Source organism: Oncorhynchus mykiss, chromosome 3 (genome assembly GCF_057628025.1).
Source record: "Oncorhynchus mykiss isolate SJ-2025 chromosome 3, ASM5762802v1, whole genome shotgun sequence".
Classification (NCBI taxonomy): Eukaryota; Metazoa; Chordata; class Actinopteri; order Salmoniformes; family Salmonidae; genus Oncorhynchus; species Oncorhynchus mykiss.
In genome coordinates, this window is record NC_143024.1 from 41,736,251 (window position 1) to 41,760,278 (window position 24,028).

Sequence of the window (24,028 nt, forward strand, 5' to 3'; positions counted from 1 at the left end):
TTTTTTTTTTGCAAAAATGTCTAAACCTGTTTTCGCTTTGTCATTATGGGGTATTGTGTGCAGATTGGGCATTTTTTAATAAGGCTTTAACGTAACAATGTGGAAAAAGGGAAGGGGTCTGAGTACTTTCCGAATGCACTATAGGCTAGTGCTTTTTCTGTTTGTTAGACCTACTCATTTTGTTGGCTGACAAATTAGGCTAAATGTGGACAGTTCTTCTAACGTCTTCAATATGCGCCTCGGAATTCAATAAAAGGGACGCATGCAGTTGCATCCCCGATGTGTCTGTCTTCACTTGTAGCCTACTTATTAGCTGAGATGCCTGTGAGAAGGACAAGATCACGTGACGGGCATTGGCTAATAAGATTTTAGATATGAGAGAGCCATGTGAGTGAAAGTGGCTTCGGGGGCACTGCAGCCAGGAGGAGGGAATTATAATTATAATATTCAGCCCAAGGGCACAATGGCCACAAAAGTTATGGATTTTTTTAGAGGGCGTTATGGCGACACAAGGGGGGTGCTGCCGAGAAACTTGAGGCATGGTGAGTGAATGAGAGCTTGAAGACGTGTGTGCAGCCTGCACAAGAAACAAATCATGCCTTTCATGTAACTTTTTTTCAAATCATCATTAGTCGCATCATGCAGCCTTAGAATGTATTAGTCTAAACATATAGCCCAAGGTTTGTAACAACTAAAGATGCATTAATAACTTAGAGTTAAGCATATAGGAGGACATGTTTATTAACCGCTCGACAGAATAGCTGCATGTGCGGACTTCCTGTCACGAGTCCGACCGAGGGTGTTTCCCTTTCCCGGGCAGGTGGCGCTCGGCGGTCGTCGTCACCGGCCTATTAGCTGCCACTGATTGTTTTTCCTTCCCCTCCTTGTATGTTGAGTGGTAGCACCTGTGAATGTGTAATTAGTTTGTCTTTATTAGACAGCCGGCCCGCCTGGTTGTTGTGCGGGATTATTTCATTGTAAACCTTCGGCTCTGTGGTATAGGCACGTTGTGTCCCATTTGTACATTTTGATTCCCTGTGTTTTGGGAACGTAACGTTTTTGTGAGCACCCTGTGGTGCATTGGTGCGATTAAAGGACGCGCAGCATTGAACTCTCTGTCTCCTGCATTTGACTCCACACCCACGACACCCGGAGCATTACACTTCCTTGGAAATATTTGAGAAAATATCCTTTCTATTTTATTCAGCCATGTTCAATTGTATTCTTCATACTAGAAAATAATAAAACATAATGCCACGAAATTCTAAGAAAACCTTGTCTGCAAAATGAACTACAGCCATATTAGTGCCAAACATAAGGACAAAATAGACTACATTTTCTTCATATCATGCTTCTTTAGACGAATAAATAGTGGATTTATTGTGATGGTGTAGGCTATATATATATATATAGATTTAATTGACTTGTGTAGATGTTCCTAAGGTCTGCATCAGTGGCTTGAAGGCTATGCCTGGAAGCCAGGAGATAAATCAATTTATGTTAATTAATGGTCAGTTACCGTGAGACGGCAGTTATTTGCTTGACTATCACCGGCTGACAATTTCATGACCGCCACAGCCCTAGGTCCAACTCGATCTTCAAAAGATTATTAAGTGATTTATTAAAATAGGGACTATATAGAAAGAAATTCAAATGAAACCATTGATCATTCTTGCTACAGTCTACCACAAAGGGTGGGCCTCTCTAGAGTATCAAAAAGATTTTCAGGTGGTAGAAATTACACCGATTAACATGAGTTCAAATAAGTCACAAAAAGAGTTTTGAAATCAAAGGTCTTCCTATTAAACAACTTTCTTCTAAATTTTCATAGCATAACGTACTTTAACAAGCGTGGTACATGGCTGAAATTGAGATGCACAGACTGGAAAATACCGCATGCAGTTAATCTGTGAATTCTGATTGCTATATTCAAAAAGAGGCATTCTTGACAGATCTGATGTTAGAAAAGGATACATTCATCTATCTGATTAAATCATTCAAGGTAAATGTCCTTAATCGCAACATTTGGGAGAAGGACTCCATAGATTGGAGCAGCCGTTCAGTCATTTCATTGTAGGCAGCCAGAAGTAATGGGTCCATATTTCTGGTGCACATTGAGATCATTAACAGCTTGCCCAGACAATACTGATCACCACAGAGAGAACTGACAACATGGCAACACCAGTCGATGATGCCCTCTCTTTCTCCAGACAATGCTCGTACCTCTCAAAGTCTACCTCTCTAGCAGCACACACGTGGTCGACTCGGCAGTCACTGTTGCATTCTGTCAGGTCGTAGTTGACTGAGTTGAACTCGTAGTACTTCTGCAGGTAGCAGCGGTCGCTGGCCATGCGCTCTACGGCCTGGTGCATGGAGGCCGGGGAGGCATCAGGCACACGAAAGCTCTCAGTGAAGCGGTACTCTTTCTCCCAGCGTGCCTGGGCCACGTTGGCATGGGTCAGGTTCAGGTAGTAGGTCACCATGTCCTGTGGGTTGAGAGACAGATTGGAGACACTAATACCTTTTTCACACTACCGAGTCTAGTTTCGTGAAGTCAAGTCCGAATTGATTTAAAGTGTGTTTTACATGGGTCACTCAGAACACACATTACATCATTAAAAATAGCAATAGGGAACAGCATTGAAGTAAGGGGAACAATGTGGAAAAGAGAGAAGCCATGGCACCATAGTAGCAGCCTAAGCACAGAGCTGCTGTAAATGTGTAGTCATTTTAACCAGCTGTTTTGGCTAACATTGTGTGTTTATTGCTTATATCTGATGGTTTTTACCCACACATTTTGCAGATGGACTGGCAGGTCAACTCTTTTTGGCTTGGCCAGCTACATTTTAGTCATTCAATTTTAGTAGACACTTTTCCATCCAGAGCGACTTAACGGTGCTCAAGTGCACATGGATGGATTCTTCACCTCTGGGATTCAAACCAGGGTTCTTTCGTTACTGGCCTAACGCTCTAACCGCTAGGCTGCCTGCCACCCCCTGCTAGCTGGCAATTTTTTTTACTTGAATGATGTATCTGGACACTACCAGCTTTTTTTCTTGCACCTGGCTGCTTTTGAAAACATCAATTGAGTAGTCACCTTAATCTTGAGAGGAATAGGAGATGCAGTGGGGGAATGCAGTCAGTGCTGTGACCGACGGCTCGTTGTGGGTGCTACACATTGTGAAGGAGAACTCCAGTGGCTACATGTCCTCTACAAGACAATCACCAGACTCCATCTCCATCAGCCATCTCCCTGACAAATGTCATCTGATCAAGCCATGAACTGACCTTCTCCATTTAGTTTTTTGCTTTTAAAGCGCCTTGACATTTTTTTTATTTTATGAAAAGCGCTGTAGAAGTTTAAGAAATTATTATTATTAAAGCAGAAAATACTCCACAAAGCTGGTAGCAGCAGGGTAGCACATCCAGCACAGTTGTCGACCACATGTGTGCTGCTAGAGAGGAAGACAGGAAAGAGCAATGTGAAAAGAAACTGAAACTGAGCCAGCACAGTATGGTTTGGTTCGGCCCTATAGTGTTAATCAGGCAATAATGGAGGAGGCAGAGTGGTAAGATTTTGTTTCTGAGCAACCATTAAATTGACAGATTTTTGGGGCTTTTAAGAAGAGTCCAGCAACTCTTACTTTGACTAGAAGAGTTTGGGTGTCATATTCAAAGACGCGGATCCCAGGGTTGTTGGCTCCATCTATAACCCCGGGCAAGGTGGTCTTCCAGGGAGTGACACCAGGGGTAAGGAACATGGTACTGATGGGGGAACCTGGGGAAAGACAGTTGGTGAGATACTATAGATTAGAGGAACAAGTACTGTAAATTGGCAGCACACATACATTTTTCTCTGCATCTAATGTTTGAACAATCATGTTCAAATGTTAAATTAGCCTGGTCCCAGATATGTTTGTGCTCTTGCCAATTCTATTGCAATGTTGGCAAAAGAGCAGAAACAGATGGCCCTGCCTAATGTTGAATGTCTTAAGATTTTGGAACAAAGTTTGTAGTATGTGCCTCTGTTAAATGACACTGTACCTTCTGAGCTGTAGAACATGCGGAAGCTGTCAGTGTGATGATGGCCGAAGAACTGTCCGATAATTAGTGAGTGATGCTTCTGGATCAGTTCTAGGTAACGTTTGTTGAAGTTGGGTCGAAACCAAGGCTTATTCCGCTTCTTCTCAAAGAACCCTGGTGGAACGTGGCCAATGATGTAAACCTAAGAGAGAAATTGGTGTGGGATTGCAATTAAATCATAAAAGGATATCCTCAAAGTCTGTATGCAACATCTGCTTTAACAAGTCTCAGACAGGGCTACCTCTTCATGAGAGCTTGATTCCAAATCACCTCCACTACATACGAAGAAAACAGGAGTATGTTATCTCTATATGTCTAACAGATGATTGGCTTTTACTGGCAGAGTTACTAGGCACTTATCTTCTCTTGCTATTTCTTGCAACATAGAGAGCGTGGTAAGACCTTTTCTTTGTTGTTGGCAGCTTCTGTAAGAACTTGGTCTGCCCAGTTGAACTGGCCGGCTGGATCGTCAATGTTTTCTGTGACCTTGTTCTGGTCATAGTATAGGTTAGTGTTGAGGACTACAATCCTGTAACCTGGTCGGTTCAGCAGGTTCTCTGTATAGTATCCACCTATAAAGAATAAAAGGGAAAGACAATACAACTGTTTGGACTGGAGTTGACTAATTCCATTCCAGACTCCATGAACTGGTTTTCCAGACACAGATTAACACTAGCTCTGAACTAAAACGTTGTTTTAATTCATTATTTCAATTGAGCATGCTTTTTAGTCCAGAAGGCTTAATCTGTGGCCCAGAAACTGGCCCCAAGTGGTATACCCCTACCCATATGCACATACTGTATTACCTCAACTACCTCGTACCTCTGCACATTGACTCAGTACTGATATTCCTTGTATATATATTATTTTTATTTTATTACTATTTCCTTTTTTTATTTAGCAAATATGTGTCTTACCTTTTAACTCTAAACTGTTGTGAATGGCTCATAAGTAAGCATTTCACTGTAAAAATCTATACTTGTTGTATTCAGGGCATGTGACCAATATATATATTTTTACTTTACATGACCAGACCTAGGCAGGATCTGTTGTAGCTTACCTGTGCGGAAGGTTGTTTGAGACTCTGGTTCCAACCAGCCCTGCCACAGCTGTGCTGTCTGTTCATAGATGTTGTTCTGGACTGGGGGTAGCTGGCTCTTCGGATGGTAGTCATGATTCCCCAGCGCTGAGTACACTTTAGTACCTGAAAGGTAACATGAGTTGATCATATGGCTTTCACAAATATATCCAAAAGGAAAACAAAATATATTTCAGTTTGGCCCAGAGTGACTTCCCCCTCAAAAGCAATGGAGGTTAGACAAACTTGGAAAAACAAGCTTTATGATGTGGGTGAGGTTGCTGATAATGGAGAGAACCTCCTCTTCTCCCAGATCCTCATTCGGGACATGCGGCGTGTCATCTCTGTGGGGCAAATGTCAGGTTGTTGTAAGGGGCCTCTTTTAGATAAAGTCAATCACATGTGTAGTTTTATATACAGTACATGGGAGCAATCATCAATGTTCTACATTTGACTTTAAGAAGGTAAATGGAGAAGTAGTTACATTTACACACACACACACACACACACACACACACACACACACACACACACACACACACACACACACACACACACACACACACACACACACACACACACACACAAGGGCTACATAAAATAAATGTTAGTTTGTTGTACCCTGTCCAGACGATGAAATCCGGATCTGGCAGAATGTATTTCATTGCATACACTGTGGAGTTAATAAGGTCCCATGGCGCATCGCAGAGGTAGTCTCCAAATTGTCCCGCACTGGGCACAGGACGTTTTCCACTAGAAGCACACACAAGCTCAGGATTTTCGGTGTGTTTATAGGTTGGGTCCCAGTGAATATCCGTGATGTGCCAAAAGTTTCCTGGAAAAGTAAGTGCTGATGACACGCAGATAGATCGACTACAGCCTTATCGAATGGCTATCTAACAACTAACAACACATAGCTGCATTGTTTTCTATTGTTGATCAGGCTATATTAAATACATTATTTACATTGTTGAATGTATATTGTTAGGCCATTTTATGCACTCACCTGACAGCCCCAGAACTTTCCCGCATGTGAAAAGAAGACAGGACAGGAGGATTGTCTGCATCGCAGCCATAGTGACTGTCATGGGGAAGGTAGACTCACTGGACAGACTTCATATCATAGATTACGCCATAATCTATGAAGTCATGACTCATGTCCCTAGTTGAATAGCCTAGTCTCTAAAATGAAAGATAAGAAACAGATGTGTTTAAGGGCTGGGCTGGTTTAAGTTATACTTATTCATCTCTATATTATATTATGCCTACTAATAGACTGCATATATGGTTCAAAATATTTGTCAAAATAGGCTATAAACTTACATGTATTGTGACCTGTAGCAAATACAATTTGTAACACTAATCAACAACCAAATGTAATGTTTTCTTTTGCAATTTGGTTCCAATAAAATGGAGAGTGTGATGACCCAGCAGTAGAACATGTCCTCTGCAACAGGGACACACCCTTTTCATGCCAATTCGATAAGGGAGAAGGAAGGCAGAGAGCTCTCTTGTTAGAAATTGAAAAGTGTTGCGGTAGCTTTTGATGAAAAATAACATCAAGACAAAGCAACTGCATTATAAGTGGGATGCATTGTTTAGCGCTACATACCGTGGGGATCGTGCTGATTGTACGTAGATTGTGACAGCCGGTTAAATGGCGTCCCTTGAGAAAGCAAGAACAAGATATATGTCAGGAGAAGTGCAGTATTATCATAAGGAGATGTATACTTGGAATACGGAGGGGGAAAGAGAGGCAGAGGAGGTCTGAGAGAGGGAGGAAGGTGGTGAGCTTGAGTCTGTGAAAAATGGCTGAAAAAAGGGAGATGGTTTGCTAAAGAAGAATGGTAGAACGTGTAAGCAGAGTGCGCTGAAGACAGGAGGAGAAATGGAAGTGATTGAAGGTGAAGTATTGGAGGTGGTAGGTGTGGTGAAGTTCTCAGAGCCCGAAGCTTGCACCGAGGGTCAGGATAAAGATAAGACTGACACTAGGAGTGAAGTTTTTGGAAAAAGGGGACCCTTGCCTTTTGGCTGATCCATTTGTGGTTTCATAGTGGGTGAAAACAGAGATGGGTCCTGTGGAATTGGTGAAGGTAACCAGAAATGGTCTTGTGAGAATTGTGTTTCTGCTGGTCAGAGAGAGCAGGCGCTCCGTGTTAAACGAATGGGGACAAGAGATGTGAATTGTTTTGCTGTCAAGCAAAGGGCGTGGTTACTGGGGTAGCTGTAAATGTGATAGTTGACCAATGAAAGGGAAAGATTACCCTTCAATTTTGCTATCCCTAACCCTTTCCTAACCTTAAACTTGGTCTCCTAACCTGCTGCATAAGTTCTCCTATCCTGCTTAGGGTGACCACATTTAAAATATGTTTGATCTTGCGGAAATCCTCCCCACACCACAGCACAGACAATGAAAGCTCTTACAATATTCGATGATGACATTTCTCTGAAACAGGCTATAGGCTACATGTGCACCACCAAGTCAGAACAGTGTATTCTAAGTTATGAGGGGAAAAGGGACCAAATTATTAGGGTGAGGCACAGCTTACTACACAATGTACACGTAGTATTACTTTCTTAGCTACAGTACACATATCTCCCTGGCATATTACATAATTTATGTAGCAGCATACAAGCCATTTTTGGACTCACCTTGTTGTTCTGTGCCCACTTCAACAGGAAGGTGGCGTGGTGGTCCTTCGTTGGAAAATTCTGTCACCAAACGTTGTCATCAAAGTCTGCCATTCTCTGGATTTATGGTGCTTTCAAGACATCTGGGAACTCTGGGGGGGAAAAACAAGGTTGAATTATGATGTCAGTTATCTTCAGGTCGGCGCTCTAGAAAGATGCCTGAGTTCCCGACTTGGAATTCCGAGTTGGATGACCGTTCAGTTGTCTTGAACTCACTGAAGTCTGAGATTTCACAGTTCCGAGTTTCCAGTGGTTTTGAATGCGGCAGAAGTCATGCTGGATTGACAGCATGGCATATGTTGAATATTTGCCCTTTTAAGCTTGGAAAAGAAACCCTTAAACCCAACTTGGACCACACACCCACTCCACTGAATAGCAGGCTAGTGATTGCTTTGCAATGCTTGCAGTTAGCCACTGATTCCTTTCAAACCACTCAATGTTGAATTTGCGATTTCCAACTTGATGTGTCATTTTTATATCCAATGGCCGATGGCCGATTATATCCAATGGCCGTTTTATCTAAAATTTCTCTTCATATGACAAGGATTGGAAAGGATTTGCCAGTAGATTGTCTACTTCATGATGATGACTGCTAGCTTGCTAGCTAAGATTTTGAAAGCATGTTGACAATCAGTCCAATCAAAGCTACGGTAGATATAATGCGATTTGACATAATTTTATCTTTGGCCTATGACATTGAGCCTTCTCGGATAGGCACTTCTAATGTAACCCTATGGCAGCACTCAAGGGGCATGACTTTTCAAGCTCTCCCCTAGAGATGTCCAACCCCTACACGCTGTGTATTCAGCGGACTGCCCCTCCACCACAGAAAGCACTGAGCTAGGCTGAAACACCTGCATTTTGGAGCTGCCTTACTCAAGAAAGCAAAAAAGAGACCATGTTTGTATGCAGCTTTATTAACTCAATGGTTATTATTTATATTTTACATTGTTTGCAAACTGATATGTGACATGAATTAATGCCAAAATAACATGCGAAACAGGCACAAAAAAAACAACATATATACTGTATATATATTTTTGTAGCTAAACCGGTGGGGTTCAAAACAGGTTGAGCTCTGCCCACCTGCCCTGAATGACGGGTTGCCTTTGTTAATGCCCATGATTTTGGAATGAGATGTTTTACGAGCTGGTGTCCACATACTAATTTTTATTTATTTATTTTTATTCAAAATACAGATCAACAATTTACATTCTTATATCATACAAAACAGAACGCAGGTATTAACGAGAAAATTCTGGAACAAAAAAAAACAAAACAAAAACAATTATTGTGCAATTGTAATCACTCTGAAAAAATATTATTGTAATGATTTAGGAACATTTTATTATTGTTATTGTTCACTAGGGTTAATGTTTTAATAAAAAAGTTAAATTCAATCAAAAATAATTTTAATTTTGGCATAGAATTTTGGAATTTTTGTTTTTGTATGAAGTATTTGGCAAAAAGAATAAAAAAAATCACAATCATTTCAGTGGCCTTGTTATTGCAATAGTAACATATATCTTTCATGTTAAAAACATAGGCAGTGTTCATAATGGTAAATAAGTATTTTGCAAGGTTTTCCCAAAATTCTGACACAAATTTACATTCAAAGAACAAGTGAGACAGATTCTCACCTTCTTTTTCACAGAAAACGCAGATATCATCAATAGCCACAAATTTGGATATCATAGAATTACATGGATATATCTTATGTAAAATTTTACTTCCTTAACTTTGTTTGGTATACAATATTTGTAAGGCCTTAACCATGCATTTTTCCAGACAATGTCAGGAATAAGCATGTTCCAGAAAAACTTTCCTCTCGGTGTCTGTTGGTTTTGTGAATGAAGAATTTGTCTCATATATTTATTACAACAAGATATCTCAAGTAAGCCCACGCCTTCCAATCCCAGTTCTGGATCAACTTTGTGATCATTACCAAAGCTAAGATGAGTTTTCATTAATGTAGTTAGACCACTGGGAACGGCTTTGATCACAGAAATAAACTCTCTGAAAGGTATTGGAAATTCTTTCAATGTTAATGTTATAAATTGTTCATATGTGAGAACATTTCCCTTGTTGTCGAAAACATCAAGAACAAAGTCAATATTCCTCTCATGCCAGCTGGGGTAGAACAATGACTTATTCCTTACAGTTATGCCTGAATTATTCCACAAAAGAGCTTTATGTGGGGAAAAATTGTGCAGGAAACATTTTCCAGGCCATTAAAGCATGTTAGTGAAACCTAGCCAATTTAGCAGGTAATCTTTCAGGAATAGAATTACATTTCAGTAAAAATGGAAGACCTCCCAACTTATTAAACACATTATTTGGAATGAAATACCATATTGAATCAGTATTGATCAAACATGTTTCCAACCAGTTTATCTTGAAAGTGTATTTATGTCAACAAAATCCAACACTTCTAGACCGCCTTCAGCTCTTTTGTTTTTTGGCAGAAGTATTCCTAAATATTTAACACAGTCCTTTACAGGAATATTTTATATTTCTTTATCATCAGATTCAAATAAACACAAGATTTCACATTTAGAAACATTCAGCATTAATCCTGATGCAATAGAAAATGCAGTTATAGCATTAAGGGCATGGGCGACCTGGTCTTTGTCTCTTAAGAAAAGAGTAGTATCATCAGCCAGTTGGGAAATTTTGATTTCTTTGTTAAAGATGGTTAAGCCATCCAAATTTGCATTATTCAGAATATATAGAGATAGAAGTTCCACAACCAAAATGAATATAAATGGCGAAATCGGGCATCCCTGTCATACACTTCTGTTGATACTGACTATTTTGGAAGTATTAAGGTTTAGTAACATAATTATTTATATCCTTGTAAATATCTTTGCGAATTACTTTGATAAACTTTTTGGATTTGGTGAACATTTTAAGAGGCCTAAAGAGAAATGAATGTTCAATTGTGTCAAAGGCTTTACAGATGTCCAAAAATAAGACAATCGCATCTGAGTCAATTGCATCTGCATAATCTATAAGGTCCAAGACTAAACGAATGTTAGAGTTTATGTGATGGCCCTTCGTAAATCGTGTTTGAGTCTCATTTATAATGGTATCTATTCCTTTCTTTAATCTTTTGGCACCCCCAATTGTCAATGAGAGAAGGGTCTTTATCGGGCTTCGGAATCAATGAAATAAGGCCCTGTTTCATAGTGGAGACCATTTCCCTACTTTTAATGCAATATTGAAACATATTAAAAATCGGGGTTTCTAGTAACCCCCAAAACTGTCTATAGAATTCAACTGACAGGCCATCAGGGCCAGGTGATTTCCCATTTTTCATTGAATTCAGAGCCTCTCTAATTTCTTCAATTGACACAGGTGAATCGCAAACTGATTGGAAATCATCCTCAGTTACAGAGACATAATTCTGAATGTGGCAAATGTAGCTTTCACAACCATCTTCCTGAAATTGCTGTAAAGGGTTTCATAAAAGGAATTGACAAATTATGATATTGTAATGGGATCTTTGCATTAAACATCGTTAATTTTGAGTGCAGTTATAGATTTTATTTTGTAGTTTCTCTTTTCAAGTGCAAAAAAGTAACTAGTGTTTCTTTCCCCCATTTTGCTCTTGAATTTTACAAAGGCATCTTTTGCCAGATCCGTGTTAATCTGTTCTAATTCTAGTTGTAAAGATTTGAATACAGACTCCTCTTCTTCAGATAGATTATCTTTCTTTAGAAAACTGTCAAGCTTGATCATCATCTCTTAATGGCTACCACTCTGACTTCGTTAGTCTGAATGCTAGGTGTTTGAGAAATCTTACAAAAAGGACAGCTTTATTTTTATATTGTTAACGCAGTAACGCAGATTTTGTCCTTCTTCAGGAAACTCATTCGGGTTAAAGTGATTCGAATTTTTGGAAAGCACAATGGGGAGATATGGCCTGTTTCAGCCATGGATCAAATCATTCTGCTGGTGTTTTGACACTTATTGACAAGTTTAAAGGTGACGTTCTAGAATCCACATCTTCACAAGACGGGAGATGGGTCATAGTAACTGTTAAACGTGACAATGCTTTTTTCATAATTTGTAATGTATATGGACATAACTCACATGCTCCTAATAAGACCCTTTTTACCCAATTTACCCGGAAAGTACAGAATTTAAGCAACAAATACTCAGAGGCTTTTCTAATTATTCCAGGGGATTTTAATGAAACACCTGGTGCATCTGCTGATCGTTTTCCTCCTAGAACGAGTCAAAACCCTCAAAATAGCAATGTTATCAGTACATTATGCAAGGATCTCTGTGTTAAGGATCTCTGTGTTGAGGATGCCTGGCGTTATTTTAAAAAAAGGGTTATACCTGGACCAACAAAACTATGTCACGTAAATCTAGAATAGATTTATTCATAATTTCCTCTTTTTTTGTTACACTTTGTTATAGATGTAGATCATCAGTTGGCTCCCTTTTCTGATCATCACTTGATTTCCCTGCATTTACAAGCTACTAAAAAATCAGAAGGTACTCGAAGATACTGGAAATTAAACAACACACTTCTTAAAGATACTACTCTCATTGAAAACATAAAATCGTTAGCTAAAGATATTTTTGCAAGAAAAGACTTGGGTCATTGAAGTAGATGGGTGTCCACATACCCGTGTAGTGTATCTCTGGGTATGCTAGTGCGTCTTGCAATCTCGCATGTTCATTAGTGTAGCAACCAAATCTTGTCAGAGAATCTCATTGGACAATGGATTTCGCGGCCTTTCTGTAGGGCGCATGCGTTCTATACTGTCAACGCGCGGAATTGTACAGGGGAAGGAATCGTTGTGAATACTTTTTATACGTTATTGTCTTGCCACCTGTTTAAACATTATTTTATCCTATAACGTAAACTAACGGCACCATGTGGAACCAAGGTGAGTTTGTCTTTGTAGCATTGTTTTCTATGGCTGTCAACAATAGCTCAAAAGCGCTGCATGGTTGTTGTGAATAACGTTAGCTTGCTAGCTAGTTACTGTAGCCAGCTCTCTGTTTTGTTGTGCAAAGTTTGGGTGCCTAGCTAGCTACCGTAGCTGACTTGGCTGTATTTCTTCTGTAAACCACAAGGCACCTAGCTTTTTGTCGTACAGTAACGAGAAACAACAGTAGCAAACGTTAGCTAGGTAACGTTGACTCTAACTAGTTACTGTCGTGCTTTTGTCAGCTAACTAACGTAAACTTATGTGGCTCGCTAGTTAATAACGTTGTGTGTAGTCTCCATCCATAAGCTACCTGACGTCGTTAGCTAGTAATGCAAGCTTGTTTACATGGTTTTAGTCAGAGAGTGGATTATATTGCTGCAGTTGTCTCATTGTCACAACCGGCAGTGATTGTGCGCAGCATTATGGGACTCTCAATTGGTCCAGCGTCGTCTGGGTTTGGCCGGTGTAGGCCGTAATTGTACATTATAATTTGTTCCTAACTGACTTGCCTAGTTAAATTTAAAAAACACTGCCATTTCATGTAGGGGGATCAAACATGGGAGGTGGATACACTCAGTCCCCGGGAGGATTCGCATCACCTGCTGCCTCCCAGGGAGGAGAGAAGAAAGGGGTCTGTATTTGTTACTCACCAACTCCATATATTACACAGTTAGTGAACAGCAAGTGGAAGAGGTCTGTCATCGTAATATTAGTAGCATAACCTATGGGCAACAGTTAAATAATAGCTAGACAGTAAATATCCCCATGCACTATTGTCTGCCATTGTTTTATTTTTTGTTGTAGGATAAAGTTGGCTCAATGTGAATTACTCAGACTTACTATGTATGTATGTTTACAGAGACAACGTTCCCAACAGATTGTCCCCTGCACAGTGTCCCAGCTCATGTCTGCTGCCCAAGCGGAGGATGTCTTCAAAGTGGGAGAGGTAGAGGTTGCCCAGGTAACCCAAATTACATCTGTAAATATGAGGATGGTGGTGCGTTTTGATACAGTGACTCATGGAAGATTAAAATTAAAATCAGTCTATGTACAAATAAAATGTGTGAGGAGTGCCTTGGTATCCCATGACAGTATTCTCTTTTTGTGTGCTAGGTTACAATTGTGGGCATCATCAGAACCACTGACAAATCCATGACCAACATCCAGTACAAAGTTGATGACATGACAGGGGCCCCTATGGACGTGAAGCAGTGGGTAGATACAGAGGTAATCCTCATCAGGGCAACTGAGGCTGCTAAGTACTAGGATCAGCAAGGATATACAGTATAGTCAACACTTGCAGTATAATTTCTAAATGTTAAATTAACAGATATTTTGTGACATCATGCTACACTCAAATGGGAGTTCAACTGCTAATCTGCTCACCTATGGTTCTGCCCTCCTATGGTTCTGCCCTGCTGTCTCTCCTCACCCATAGGATCCCAGTGTAGACAGCACTGTCATCCCCCCAGGCACTTACGTCAAGGTCTCTGGCAATTTGCGCTCCTTCCAGGTGAGATCATCATTCCCATACAACTACATACCTTTATCTATAGGTCATATCACAGCCCTGGATGACTGTCATTCGTATTCTATTCACCCAGCTCAATGTATAGGTTTAGGCTATTGCATAATACGCAAATTTGCCCTATACCCATGAGGTTGCTACAACCTAACCTACAAATGGACGTTTATAGTGTAGGCACACAGGTTGAGAGAAATTGGAGTAATCAAGGTGAGACCGTGACACATTAAATACTGCCTTGCACACTCTTTCCTGCATCTAGCTGATCTGGTGTGTAATCATTTGTCCAAACAGTTATAAAATGTTATGTTTTGCAACTAAAACAAGTTTCTATAGGACAAATTTGGGTATGTCATCCCCGTTTAGTTCCGTTTGCTTCCGTTTAAGAAACATTTTCTAACAGAAGTGAGTGAATGTACTGCTGATCACTCACACACACGGTTCACTTTCATAACAGCCACATACAGCATCATCACTTTGACCAGGTGCAACAATCTCCTCAAGCCAAACCTTCATACTACAATTGCTACACAGCCTACATCGTTGTCACCATATTAGCTAATGTCATAGTCAACAAAGTAGAACTATTAAAGCCACAATCAATCCCTGTGTACAATCACACAGTACAGTGTACAGCAGTCAGTTTAGCATTTACACTGGCAGGCCCGTGTGGTGATAAATTAATAAAACAGAAAGCTCACCTTGACTTGGAAGAGTTGCAGTGTTGGATAGCCTTAGCCACCTAGCCAACATAAATTGCATTTATCTCTGTCATGTTCTTATGTAGACTAAATCTGCTGCATTAGCTAAGTAAGTGAAAGATAAACTGAGAATTAAAAAATACATAGAAATTGCCGGAGTGTACAAAACATTATGAACCCCTGCTCTTTCGACAACAGACTGACCAGGTGAAAACTATTATCGCTTATTGACCCAATTTGGGTGGAGTTTCCTCTCTAAACATTACATCTTTATTACTAGGCAGGTAGTTAAGTGATGTGGGCAACAAACTGTTCCTTCTCCCTTAATGTGACCTGACCTCAGCCCTCCATTCCTCACAAAACCACAACTCTACATCAGTGCCTGTATACATGTGATTGCCTTTCCTTTACTCAGTACATTCCAAGCTTAATTGCCTCCACACTCCTACATATAACCATTAACTTCTGTTGAAGAAACCAGGCTATGGCACTCAATATTTCAATATGATAGATACCTGATATTTAAAGTTTAGGAGTCGGAACCCATCAGTACCCTGTTTTGAACATTTAATCCATACTATTCAACATTACATAAACTTGGAAATGACTTATAAATAATAATAAAACATGAACAAAACAAATAAAACATGATTAACCTTCACAGTTAATGATTAAGTTTACAACTCTGAGACTTATGGCCTCTGTTCTATAATCACACTATGCACGCTCTTATTTCCATTTCTTGTCGGGCAACAGAATTACATTCTAGCTGAAGCTGTTGGCTTCCTGACATTTCAGCTGTAGCTTTTGATTTCATCTTCTGGTTCCTGAGAGAGTGATAGCACAATACTTTAAAAGCCAAACAAAACACACAACATAACAATATTAATAATGTGTTAAGATATGCATAATTATATATGCACGGGAAAAAACAAAGTTTAATAACATGACAATTCCCACTCTCTCTTCTGTTGACTCTATGCCTTCAGGATACTTTTGTGCTGGGTTCCACAAAAATGAAGGCCCTAAAAAACCTAATGCTTTCACCCAGTCTTCCCTTTCAGACCACAGGCTTCCAGACCACAGGCTTCCCCTTTCAGACCACAGGCTTCCAGACCACAGGCTTCCCCTTTCAGACCACGGGCTTCCCCTTTCAGACCACGGGCTTCCCCTTTCAGACCACGGGCTTCCCCTTTTCAGACCACGGGCTTCCCCTTTTCAGACCACGGGCTTCCCCTTTTCAGACCACGGGCTTCCCCTTTTCAGACCACGGGCTTCCCCTTTTCAGACCACGGGCTTCCCCTTTTCAGACCACGGGCTTCCCCTTTTCAGACCACGGGCTTCCCCTTTTCAGACCACGGGCTTCCCCTTTTCAGACCACGGGCTTCCCCTTTTCGGACCGGGCTTCCCCTTTTCAGACCACGGGCTTCCCCTTTTCAGACCACAGGCTTCCCCTTTTCAGACCACAGGCTTCCCCTTTTCAGACCACAGGCTCCCGAGAGGTGTTCCCAAGCCATGTCAATCTCACTTTGCTCCCCTTCTCCTTCTTCCTCCATAGCCACCAGATATACACATGCGGTAGCTTTAATCAACTTCCACCTCTTCTTGAGGTAACTCAGCACTGTATGTACGTTTCAGCGTCAATGCCCTCAGAAAAAAATATCCCAACAATGCTACTAAAGTAACCCCTGCTACTGCTAACACTGCCCATCACGCATGCCTCAAAATCCCTCATTTGCGCAATAGTCCAGTTCCATGCTGTTACCATAGTATCCTTCAATTATTGTCCCTACAGTGACTGCCGTGAGAATAACTACTGCCTGGAATCTGTCTCCTGCTCTTCTATTTTCATCCTTCACTGATAGATCTAGGACTGACCCTTTCAGATACTCCCTTCCTATCATCCAACTCATACCCGGTCCCTTAGCCACCAACGTCTCCAATGACGACCTGTGTTCTGCTACTGTCTGTATCTGTGGATAATACTCTCTTGTGCTCAGGATAGATCGGTCCCAATCTTTTGCAAGATATGTCAAGTGTTTTTTGGCTGTTAGAAATGGAGAAGAGATTAGTGACTTTGAAAGGGTATCCTACCTCACAAACTCTGAGTCACAGTTTTCTTAAAAGTTGACAATAGTGTCTAAAATGACATTACTATCTATGTGTAACATTCAATTTAACTTCATATTAGTCTCTATGTAGTGCACAGTTAGCTCATAGGAGAGGGACGACAACTATCTCCTGTAACAATATAAATAGTGGTATCGTCCCCCAGAGACTCACACCAACCTTAATTTATGAGCCTCCACATATCTCCCCCAAGTCACATTCCATAAATCATTCGATCTAACCAATAACACATTAGTCACTACTGTAGTTATAACCATACTAAAACATTCTCAAATCAGTTAGTCAATATACACCCATCCCTCCTCTGGAACAATTATCACTCTTATGTTCCACGACACCTAAAAATATATTGACTTGAACAGGGAAGAGAGAAAATACATGTTTAATAATTTCACACCACCCTTGATGCGACTAAGACTGGGGGAAAGAACCGTCCATCTGTTCTGTTCCCATGAGATGCTAGTCTCCATGTCCATCTCCTTCATTTTCATCTTTGGGTGTTAACACAAGACACAGACTATGAGCCTTGTATGTAATTAATTGTACCGTATCATCCAGCAATCTATATGTATTGATGCGATTTACATTAAAATTCTGATGACATGGTAAAACAAAAACCCTTTCATCGTTGACTCGAGCTGTCATGTAGTGTTCTCTAATAACCTACCTCTCGGAGGACACTTAAAGATAAGGTTTCTAGTAGAGATGCACAATATAACGGTGAACATATCGGAATCGGCTGATATTAGCTAAAAATGCCGACATTGGTATCGGCCCAATGTCTAGTTTAACGCCAATGTGCAAAACCAATGTCAAAGTTGACATGCATACCTATATAACTATATGACGTAATGGCGCCACGTAAAATGTTGCACGACACATGCAACACAGCATTCCTAACCTAACAATGTCTGCTGTGTGGGTCGAGCAGTCATTTGAAAGAGTAAGAACATTTCAGCGAGACAACTCAAAGACGAAATTCATTAACGCCAAAAGAATGGAATTCCTTGCCCTTGACAGTCAACTGTGCTCTGTCGTGAGTGATGTTGGCTTTCGCGACTGGTCGAACACCTGTACACACTACCACGTGCGCTATTTATCAGATGTTGCCCTACCAGAGTTACACAGTAATAGCTTCACGACATACTATGGAACGCAGTTTGGGTCCTTTTAATTTGACACGTAAATTAACAGCTCCCTGGGCTCGAACCAGCAACACAACGACAACAGCCACCCTCGAAGCAACGTTACCCATGCAGAGCAAGGGAAACAACCACTCCAAGGCTCAGAGCGAGCGAGTGACGTTTGAAACGTTATTAGCGTGCGCTAACTAGCCAGCCATTTCACTTCGGTTACACCACCCTCATCTCGGGAGTTGATATGCTTGAAGTAATAAACAGCGCAATGCTTGACGCACAACGAGGAGCTGCTGGCAAAACGCACGAAAGTGCTGTTTGAATGAATGTTTACGCGCCTGCTTCTGCCAACCACCTCTCAGTCAGATACTTAGATACTTGTATGCTCAGTCAGATTATACACACATGACACGCTAGATAATATCTAGGAATATCATCAACCATGTGATTATGATTGATTGTTTTTTCTAAGATAAGTTGCTAGCTAGCATTAAACTTATCTTGGCTTACTGCATTCGCATAACAGGCAGTCTCCTTGTGGAGTGCAACAAGAGGCAGGTCGTTATTGCGTTGGACTAGTTAACTGTAAGGTTGCAAGTTTGGATCCCCTGAGCTGACAAGGTGAAATTTGTCGTTCTGCCCCTGAACGAGGCAGTTAACCCACCGTTCCTAGGCCGTCATTGAAAATAAGAATGTGTTCTTAACTGACTTGCCTAGTAAAAAAATTAAAAATCTGCAAAATCGGTGTCCAAAAATACAGATTTCCGATTGTTATGAAAACTTGAAATCTGCCCTAATTAATCGGCTATTCCGATTAATCGGTCGACCTCTAGTACCAACCTGCTCCGGCTTACCTTCCGGGACTTACCCTATACCATAAAGCTACGACCGGCCGTAGTACAATGGGACTACTGAATAAGCTCAGGCTTTCTAGATCCGTATCCTATAATTGGTTCAGCCTATGACTCTCACCTCCCCAAGATTTCAGAATTAGTGATAACAGGTGGAGGAACTGTGCCTACGTTGTATTTGGTGCTGGCTCCTGTTCACTGATTCAGAATCTCTAGTTCAACTGTAAATCGTGACGGACCCTGCTCGCAGCGCCAACTCACGGACGATTAGTAAAGCTTAAACCAAGTTTATTTACCCATTGGGTCATACAGCTGCATAAGACATACATTTAGGTTGGAGTCATTAAACTTGTTTTTCAACCACTCCACAAATTTCTTGTTAACCTCTCGCTAGCGTCCCACCTCGACAACAGCCAGTGAAATTGTAGGGCGACGAATTCAAAACAACAGAAATCCCATAATTAAAATTCCTCAAACATACAAGTATTATCCACCATTTTAAAGATCAACTTCTTGTAAATCCAACCACAGTGTCCGATTTCAAAAAGGCTTTACTGCGAAAGCACACCAAACGATTATGTCAGTAACTAGTCACAGAAAAACACAGCCATTTTTCCAGCCAAAGAGAGGAGTCACAAAAAGCAGAAATAGAGAAAATTAATTACTAACCTTTGATGATCTTCATCAGATGGCACTCATAGGACTTCATGTTATACAATACATGTATGTTTTGTTTGATAAAGTTCATATTTATATCCAAAAATCTGTTTACATTGGTGCGTTATGGTCAGAAATGCATTGTCTCAAACAAACATCCGGTGAAAGTCTAGAGAGCCACATCAAATAACAGAAATACTCATCATAAACATTGATAAACGATACAAGTGTTAAGCATGGAATTATAGATCAACTTCTCCTTAATGCAACCGCTGAGCCAGATTTCAAAACTGCTTTACGGCGAAAGCACTTTGCGATTATGTTAGGTTAGATCCTAGCCACAGAAACCCATAGAGCCATTTTCCAAACAAGGAGAGGTGTCAGAAATAGCATTAAAATGAATCACTTACCTTTAATGATCTTCATCTGGTGGCACTCCCAGGTCTCCATGTTAGACAATAAATGTTTGTTTTGTTCGATAATGTCCCTCTTTATGACCAAAAACCTCCTTTTTTGTTTGCGTGTTTTGTCCAGTAATCCGAATGCAGAAGGCGCGTGCACTAATTCCAGACTAAAAGTTTTTTTTAAGTACAATAAAAGTTAATAGAAACATGCCAAACAATGTTTAAAATCATCCTCCGCTTGTTTTTGTCATAAATAATCAATAATATTTCAACCGGACAAAAGCTTCGTCAATAGGAAAGGAGAAACAAGAAAGGCACATTTACGATCAGAAGCATGGCTGATGAATGGAAATTTCCACTGGCCACTGATTTGAAAGTGCTGTATCTCCCTCATTTTTCAGAGTAAAAGTCTGAAGCAATGCCTATGTAGAGGAAGGCACAGAGCTCGTGAACTGGGTCCTAAGTCTTTGTATGGTGGATAGGCTTTCTATGGAAAAACAACCTTTCAAAAATAATAGTCCTTCGTGGTTGGATTTTCCTCTGGTTTTCGCCTGCCATATCAGTTCTGTTACTCACATACATTATTTTAACAGTTTTGGAAACTTTAGAGTGTTTTCTATCCAAATCTACTAATTATATGCATATCCTGTCTCCTGGGCTTGAGTAGCAGGCAGTTTAATTTGGGAACGCTTTTCATCCAAAATTCCGAATGCTGCCCCCTACCCTAGAGAAGTTAAACTATAGTTTTGGCAAGTCGGTTAGGACATCTACTTTGTGCATAACACATGTAATTTAACCAACAATTGTTTACAGACAGATTTTCACTTATAATTCACTGTATCACAATTCCAGTGGGTCAGAGGTTTACACGCACTAAGTTGACTTTGCCTTTAACAAGCTTGGAAAATTCCAGAAAATGATGTCATGGCTTTAGAAGCTTCTGATAGGCTAATTGACATAATTTGAGTCAATTGGAGGTGTACCTGTGGATGTATTTCAAGGCCTACCTTCAAATTCAGTGCCTCTTTGCTTGACATCATGGGAAAATCAAAAGAAATCAGCCAAGACCTCAGCAATTTCCAAACGCCTGAATGTACCACGTTCATCTGTACAAACAATAGTACGCAAGTATAAACACCATGGGACCCCGTAGCCGTCATACCGCTCAGGAAGGAGACGCGTTCTGTCTCTTAGAGATGAACGTACTTTGGTGCAAAAAGTGCAAATCAATCCCAGAACAACAGCGAAGGCCCTATATATATATATATAGGTACCTTGAAGTACCTTCATCTCTAAGAGACAGAGCGCTGTGCAAATATATATATATATATATATATATATATATATATATATATATATATATATATATATATATATATATATACACACACACACACACAGTGCCTTGCGAAAGTATTCGGCCCCCTTGAACTTTGCAACCTTTTTCCACATTTCAGGCTACAAACATAAAGATATAAAACTGTATTTTTTTTGTGAAGAATCAACAACAAGTGGGACACAATCATGAAGTGGAACGACATTTATTGGATATTTCAAACTTTTTTAACAAATCAAAAACTGAAAAATTGGGCGTGCAAAATTAGCAGCAAACTCTCTCCAGCAGTTCAGTGAGGATCTCTGAATGATCCAATGTTGACCTAAATGACTAATGATGATAAATACAATCCACCTGTGTGTAATCAAGTCTCCGTATAAATGCACCTGCACTGTGATAGTCTCAGACGTCCGTTAAAAGCGCAGAGAGCATCATGAAGAACAAGAAACACACCAGGCAGGTCCGAGATACTGTTGTGAAGAAGTTTAAAGCCGGATTTGGATACAAAAAGATTTCCCAAGCTTTAAACATCCCAAGGAGCACTGTGCAAGCGATAATATTGAAATGGAAGAAGTATCAGACCACTGCAAATCTACCAAGACCTGGCCGTCCCTCTAAACTTTCAGCTCATACAAGGAGAAGACTGATCAGAGATGCAGCCAAGAGGCCCATGATCACTTTGGATGAACTGCAGAGATCTACAGCTGAGGTGGGAGACTCTGTCCATAGGACAACAATCAGTCGTATATTGCACAAATCTGGCCTTTATGGAAGAGTGGCAAGAAGAAAGCCATTTCTTAAAGATATCCATAAAAAGTGTTGTTTAAAGTTTGCCACAAGCCACCTGGGAGACACACCAAAGATGTGGAAGAAGGTGCTCTGGTCAGATGAAACCAAAATTGAACTTTTTGGCAACAATGCAAAACGTTATGTTTGGCGTAAAAGCAACACAGCTGAACACACCATCCCCACTGTCAAACATGGTGGTGGCAGCATCATGGTTTGGGCCTGCTTTTCTTCAGCAGGGACAGGGAAGATGGTTAAAATTGATGGGAAGATGGATGGAGCCAAATACAGGACCATTCTGGAAGAAAACCTGATGGAGTCTGCAAAAGACCTGAGACTGGGACGGAGATTTGTCTTCCAACAAGACAATGATCCAAAACATAAAGCAAAATCTACAATGGAATGGTTCAAAAATAAACATATCCAGGTGTTAGAATGGCCAAGTCAAAGTCCAGACCTGAATCCAATCGAGAGTCTGTGGAAAGAACTGAAAACTGCTGTTCACAAATGCTCTCCATCCAACCTCACTGAGCTCGAGCTGTTTTGCAAGGAGGAATGGGAAAACATTTCAGTCTCTCGATGTGCAAAACTGATAGAGACATACCCCAAGCGACTTACAGCAAAAGGTGGCACTACAAAGTATTAACTTAAGGGGGCTGAATAATTTTGCACGCCCAATTTTTCAGTTTTTGATTTGTTAAAAAAGTTTGAAATATCCAATAAATGTCGTTCCACTTCATGATTGTGTCCCACTTGTTGTTGATTCTTCACAAGGAAATACAGTTTTATATCTTTATGTTTGAAGCCTGAAATGTGGCAAAAGGTCAAAGTTCAAGGGGGCCGAATACTTTCGCAAGGCACTGTATATATATATATATATATATATATGCCCCAACTAACTTCCTGTCTAGTAATAAAGATGTAAAGTGATGCGGACAAAAAATCCTCACACACACATATATATATAACTGTGGGTGTTTGTGTGTAACTTCCTGTCTTCAATAGAACCACAGGTCCGTGGTGGCGTTCAACGTCCGGCCCCTTCAGGACATGAACGAGATCACCTCCCACATGCTGGAGGTGGTGCAGGCACACATGCTGCTCAGCAAACCACAGACTATTATGGTGAGAACTTCCTTCACACATGACAAAGAGCACCAGGGCCTAAAAAAACACCTGCCAAATGTGGGTAGATTTTGGCATTGGTAGCTAAGATGCCTATTTCACCAGCCACGTTGGCAGGTGGTCAGGGCTCCACACTTTGAGCGTTTCACTTGCATTTGTTAATAAAAAGTCAAGTATGATCACATTTATAGCAAAATAAATGAAGCAGTAGCTGTTTTCAGTATTTCTGCCATTTTGTTTCATAGCTGGTAAATTAATCGCACAAAGTTAAAGAACTACAAATCCTATAGCCTATCCCACCTTGAGCTGCAACACTGCCTGTCTAGGGGCTGTACGTCCATGAAGAGCTAAGTGAAAAATTGTTTTTTAGAAGCGCTGTGCACATATATAAAAATGTGTCTAATTTACTTGAATCGGAAGTTTATTTATGTGAGACTTTGTCCTCGAGTTTCTTGGCAATTTACTTTGTTTTGTTTGCAAGCTAGTTTGTTTTTCAATGTTTTGAGTTTCAACTAGTAGGGCAGAGTAGACAATTCTGCAATTATTCAGACTGAATCTCAGACACATGACTCTCGC

At 40.5% G+C, this 24,028-nt stretch overlaps 2 protein-coding genes and 1 long non-coding RNA gene across 4 annotated transcripts in view; 2 read left to right on the top strand and 1 right to left on the bottom strand.

Moving 5' to 3' along the window:
- The window catches only part of rpa2 (replication protein A2), a 25,971-nt gene continuing 1,943 nt past the window's right edge, over positions 1-24,028 (top strand). Inside the window, exons 1-6 of one of the 2 annotated variants that reach the window (XM_090229282.1) lie at positions 1-542; positions 13,347-13,432; positions 13,661-13,762; positions 13,915-14,028; positions 14,240-14,314; positions 23,333-23,452. In XM_090229282.1, the coding sequence (XP_090085408.1) occupies positions 464-542; positions 13,347-13,432; positions 13,661-13,762; positions 13,915-14,028; positions 14,240-14,314; positions 23,333-23,452 (576 nt within the window). In that variant the 5' untranslated portion in view covers positions 1-463. Of the gene's footprint in view, positions 543-12,449; positions 12,757-13,346; positions 13,433-13,660; positions 13,763-13,914; positions 14,029-14,239; positions 14,315-23,332; positions 23,453-24,028 lie in introns of those variants that run through there. The other variant, XM_021595633.3, reaches the window with a different exon arrangement.
- Positions 1,605-7,944, bottom strand: smpdl3b (sphingomyelin phosphodiesterase acid like 3B). The gene is made up of 10 exons (XM_021595611.3): positions 7,814-7,944; positions 6,774-6,827; positions 6,168-6,343; positions 5,783-5,996; positions 5,408-5,505; positions 5,144-5,287; positions 4,486-4,655; positions 4,045-4,225; positions 3,645-3,778; positions 1,605-2,486 (listed from the first exon to the last, which is right to left on the bottom strand). Exons 3-10 carry the CDS (start codon positions 6,247-6,249, stop codon positions 2,124-2,126), a joined length of 1,386 nt encoding a protein of 461 aa, XP_021451286.1. The 5' UTR covers positions 6,250-6,343; positions 6,774-6,827; positions 7,814-7,944; the 3' UTR covers positions 1,605-2,123.
- On the top strand, positions 5,786-9,878 carry LOC149984544 (uncharacterized). The gene is made up of 2 exons (XR_016494624.1): positions 5,786-6,004; positions 7,841-9,878. It is a non-coding gene; the product is annotated as an uncharacterized LOC149984544 (long non-coding RNA).

Bases quoted from the DNA above. Each gene is read 5' to 3' on its own strand.
- smpdl3b (XM_021595611.3), bottom strand. From the start codon at position 6,249: ATGACAGTCACTATGGCTGCGATGCAGACAATCCTCCTGTCCTGTCTT. The intron at 4,656-5,143 runs GTAAGCTACAAC...TATTCTTTATAG, and splicing joins TCAAACAACCTTCCGCACAG to GTGGATACTATACAGAGAAC. The intron at 2,487-3,644 runs GTAAGAGTTGCT...CTCAACCCACAG, and splicing joins CCCAAACTCTTCTAGTCAAA to GACATGGTGACCTACTACCT.